This window comes from Hordeum vulgare, chromosome 2H, assembly GCF_904849725.1.
Source record: "Hordeum vulgare subsp. vulgare chromosome 2H, MorexV3_pseudomolecules_assembly, whole genome shotgun sequence".
NCBI classification, from domain to species: domain Eukaryota; kingdom Viridiplantae; phylum Streptophyta; class Magnoliopsida; order Poales; family Poaceae; genus Hordeum; species Hordeum vulgare.
Genome location: NC_058519.1, coordinates 656,005,023 through 656,010,009, shown reverse-complemented (window position 1 = coordinate 656,010,009; position 4,987 = coordinate 656,005,023). Strand labels below are relative to the sequence as shown.

The following is a 4,987-nucleotide window of genomic DNA, read 5'->3' as shown; positions in this document are numbered from 1 at the left end:
CGGTGTCGGGCCTGCCGGCACCGAGGCCTACGCCGGCGACAGTGGCAGATGAGGAAGCAGCAGTGCAAGCGTTTGCCCCTGACGTCGCCTCAGGGAGACGACATGAGGGTCGGACCCCTGGTGGCCTTGTATAGACGTAATTTTTTTATAGGGGCCTTGTATAAGTAAATAGGAGTAGTACTGACATGCCAGTTGTCTCTTTTGGATACTAGCAGGTCAATGGAAGACTTCAATATCACTGGAGCACAATGGAGCAGTTGGCTAGGTATAAATATAATCAATCTGAAAGAAAAATACAAGATGGAAAGCATCTAACCGTTGTATATCCACGGCAGCACTGAGCAATAGTTGAGATTTCACCATCGTTCCATGGTGACATCACTTGAGCACAATGCAGGAGCTTCTTTTTTTTTGGAAAAGGAGGATTGACCCCCGGCCTCTGCATCAATCGATGCATGCAACCATATTATTAAAATAACAAAGTAGTATCATAGCTGCACAAAAAATTCACAATGCATGAGTTGGCTAGGTATAATCAATCTGAAAGAAAAATACAAGTTGTGAAGCATGTATCCGTTGTATATCCAGGGTAGCTTAATTGAGCAATAATTGAGATTTCCCGATTATTCCATGGTGACAATCTGCGAAGAAATAAATGCAACTAGCATGTGGTTTCTTGAAAGCATCCAAACCATTGGGATCCAAACCATTCCTCTAACGAACCCCACTCATGGATCACCCACTACGACACACGTTTACCTGAAAGGTGAAAGCCACGACCGCCCACAAGCACCACACTCCACCAGCAGAGGAACAGAACTCTGGTTCTCGACTCTACAGCCGGCGTGATGACATCTGTGGCAGGTGATGCGATGAGGAGGAAGACGGCGTGCGTCACCGGAGGGGACGGGTACATCGCCTCGGCCCTCGTGAAGATGCTGCTGCAGAAGGGATACACCGTGAAGACGACTGTCAGAAAGTCTGGTTAGATCCTCGATCGCTCTCTATTCGGACGACTGTCTGTTGTGATGTGATGAACTCTGAGCTGACAGGCACTGCTATTTGTTTTTGGATCTCAGATGACATGGAGAATCACCCCCATCTCAAGGACTTGCGAGCGCTCGGTCCCTTGGAGGTCTTCCGCGCCGACCTGGAGGACGAGGGCAGCTTCGACGAGGCCGTGGCCGGCTCCGACTATGCCTTCCTCGTCGCGGCTCCGACGAACCTCAACAACGCAGAGAATCCTGAGGTAGAGCCAGATCAAACACACTGATTTTGGAAAAGGAACTGTTTTTAGTTAGTTATATCTCATGGCATGGCAGAAAGAAGTGATCGAGCTGGCCGTCATGGGAACCCTTAACGTAATGAGATCGTGCGTGAGGGCGGGGACGGTGAAGCGCGTGATCCTGACATCGTCAGTGGGGGCTGTCGCCGGCCGGCCTCTGCTACCAGGAGACAGCCATGGCCTGGACGAGGAGTCCTGGACCGACGTCGAGTACCTCAGACTGACCAATGCCGGCGGCTGGGTAGCCATCACATTTTTCAGTACTTCCGTTCCTTATTAATTTTAGGACGGGTAGTAATAATGTCAGCGTGATATGACGTGCTTGCGTGCCGTATCACAGGCCTACAATGTCTCCAAGGTTCTTATGGAAAAGGCGGCGTGGAGTTTCGCGCGGGAGAACGGCATCAGCCTTGTTACGGTGTGCCCTTCCGTCACGGTTGGCGAGGCGCCGGCGACGACTGTCCATACCTCCGTTCCCTGTGCCCTTTCTTTGCTAACTGGTGAGCCTGATACCAAGTCACTCAAGAGTCAAGATGCAATGATAATTAAAGGGACCATTATCTTTTTTAGATTAATTCATCCAACGATCAACCTATATATGAGCGTGCACGCGTGTGGTGAACGATTATCTCAGGTGACGACGAGAAGATCCGCAACCTGGAACTCATCGAGAGGGCGTCTGGCTGCATCCCGATGGTCCATGTCCAAGACGTCTGCCGCGCGATGATCTTCGTAGCCGAGGAGGAGGCTGCTCAAGGAAGATATATCTGCAGCTGCCTCGACACCACCCTCGCGGAGCTGGCCACCTTACTGGCCACCAAGTTCCCGCAGTACAACGTCAAGGCCGACGGGTGTGTAGTGTACCAACATCTATAAATGGAAACACGGCAACATCTATATACTGAATAGCGTGTATGTTTGTTTTCAGGTTCGGTGGTCGCCCCGACAAGCTGAGAGTCTGCATTTCGTCGGCGAAGCTCGTTGGGGAAGGGTTCGAGTTCAAGTACAAGCTGTTGGACGAGATATACGATGACGTCGTCAAATACGGAAGGTCCTTGGGAATCCTTCCGTACTAGCAGTCTAGCATGTATGTGAGCCTCTATGTATGTTGGTTGGTTGGATCTCGGAACCAAGCTGAAGTTCAAATTTGCTTATAGGAGCACTAGCGGACAGTACCGCCCCTGTGTTTCTACAGGTCTATTTTAATCCATGCATATTCTTTTCTTTTCCTAAACATTTGTACACGGAAGACAACAGTAAGGCAAACATCAACGCAGCACCGACAGTACCGGAATTACCCTCTATGCCGACGGCTTCGAACTGTCGGCATAGGGGCCTATGTCGACGTCTACCATTAGTATAGAGCCGTCGGTAATAATCACCGACTTCTTCTTTTCAAACCATCAGCATAGAGCCCTATGCAGACGGCTTTCCGTACGGATTTCAACATAGACTAATCGTCGGCAAAAAGGAAGACGAGGCGGCACCGTTAGTCGTAGTCTCTTGCCGACAAGTATGCCAATCGCGAGATCATCGACATGGTTTTTGACATGTGCCGACGCTTTGCCGATGGGTTAGCCGTCACCCAGAAACTACGAGGACGTGTTGCTTACCTCGTGTCGTCTCCATAGAAATATTTGTTGATGGCCTTGCCATCGCCATAGGCTTCACGTGTTGCCTCCTGGAAACTCGGCTGCAACCTGTCCCATCGGCATAATTTTGTTTTTTTTTCTGTTTTGTTTCCGCCCTGTAAATTCAGAGCATGTATTGCTTCGTATATAGCCCCCTTAGTGAAACGTTTAAAAAATATATACTTAGAAACTTATACTTCGTAGTCTCTGGCCGACAAGTATGCCGATGGCAAAGTCGTCGGCATAGTTTTTGACATGTGTCGGCGCTCTGCCGACGGGTTGCCGTCATCCAGAACATACGAGGATGTGATGCTTGCCATGTCTCGCCTCCATAGATATTTTGATGGTCATACCGTCGTCATAGGCTCCACGTGTTGCCACCTCGGAGACCAGCTGTAACTTGTCCCGTTGGCATAGTTTTGGTTAACCTTTTTAAATATTTTCTGTTTTGTTTTTGCCCTGTAAATTAACGGCACATATATACATATATGGTACAACGCAACAGATATACCAACATCACCACATATATATAGCAATATAGCAAGTCATCAACATCATCATCATCTTCTAAACAACCACACATATAACATCATTATCATTGAAACCAAGTCGTCATCAGCATCTAAACAAGCATAGCATCGTAGCAACAAGTCATGAACAAGCATCATAGCACCAAGGACATACACATAATGTCCCAAACATAACCTTAACACCACGATGACCATCATAAGCACCATTATCGGAAGCACCACCATCGAAAGCGCCTCCAGAAGAAGCACCAGCACCATCGAGCCATAGCGGAGTGTGTGGGCTCGAGTAGCACCACCAGCAGTAACACCACTAACGGATGATCCATAGGATTCCTACAAGTTTTAAACGATATAGTAAGGGGAAATATGTTAGTGTTGAATCAACGATATCTATTCATTGAATATTTTGGTAATGTACTAACCGAAGTCCCATTGCCTAGTGCCACGAATTCTTCGAACCAAGGAAATTGTGGGTACGGTTTAGAATGTGGTGGTTCTGATCCCGTTGTCGGAAGAACGGTGTCGTTTTGTGTAACCATATATATGGTATGGATGTTAGTTGACCAAGCAAGCACGAATGTAAGAAGAAATGAAAGTGTGATATTTATATTGGCTCTAAGTGAGCAAAAGGAACTGTCATTAGCTGAAGGTTGTACTCCTCGTACGCTTGCAGTTTCTCAGCATGTTGCTCACACCTTAGAGGATGAAGCTTGACTAACTTAACATAGGCCTACAATATGACATGATGGAAGTCATAAAACAATGCAATGCAAAAAATAAAGTGAGAAAAAAGGAAGAAAGGGGGATACTTACATCCTTCTGGCCGGATCCGCTCGGCTGTGCATGGGGCATACTTCGCTCGGGGAGGTTCCAGGTTCCTCGGAGCCATGTGTAAGAGAAAGCAGGTTGGGTCACGCCATCCAGAATCACGTAGCGGCCATGTTTCTTCAGTCCAGTCAAGAATGGCGTCGTCTCGTTGGACTCTGACTCTATGGGTTTAGCAACATACTCCCGAGTATGGAGCCGACGAAACTCCTGCATGTAGGTCGTCAGATTCTCCTTGTTTCAACCATAGTACTTGCCCTTTCCATCCTAGGGCTTCTTCCGCACAAGGCCAAGCTTCCACACCTTCATGACCGATATCTGTTGCTTCAACAACTACTCCTGGAACACCAAACAGAAGTTACGCGCACATAAGAACATGACCGTCAATAAAAAATGAAGAATGTTAGATACACCTCAACTTCCTTGGTGGCGCTGGTGGATCCGATTTCCTTGACCGTGTGTTCCGTTGGTTCCACGATTCCTCCAATTTTTGCTCCTCTTGGCACCAAGCTCTACATCCTCCCCGAGCCACCTATCCACCAACCTCTCATGTACATCACTCCTTCCGAAGCACCAAGGAAGAATCACCTAAATAATGGAAGTATACCATGTTAATACGAAACCGAAAGAATGAAATTTACCACAAACGTGGGAATGAAAAATCTGTAATACTCACGTCCAAATATTCTCCTTGGCTAAAGCGAGCCACTTCTCTT

The 4,987-nt window shown here is 47.7% G+C and overlaps 1 protein-coding gene across 1 annotated transcript; it reads left to right on the top strand.

Annotated features, from left to right (window-relative positions):
- Positions 1-668: 668 nt before the first annotated feature.
- On the top strand, positions 669-2,510 carry LOC123431281 (anthocyanidin reductase ((2S)-flavan-3-ol-forming)-like). The gene is made up of 6 exons (XM_045115100.1): positions 669-984; positions 1,080-1,249; positions 1,323-1,526; positions 1,626-1,785; positions 1,920-2,136; positions 2,214-2,510. Exons 1-6 carry the CDS (start codon positions 849-851, stop codon positions 2,359-2,361), a joined length of 1,035 nt encoding a protein of 344 aa, XP_044971035.1. The 5' UTR covers positions 669-848; the 3' UTR covers positions 2,362-2,510.
- Positions 2,511-4,987: the final 2,477 nt, after the last annotated feature.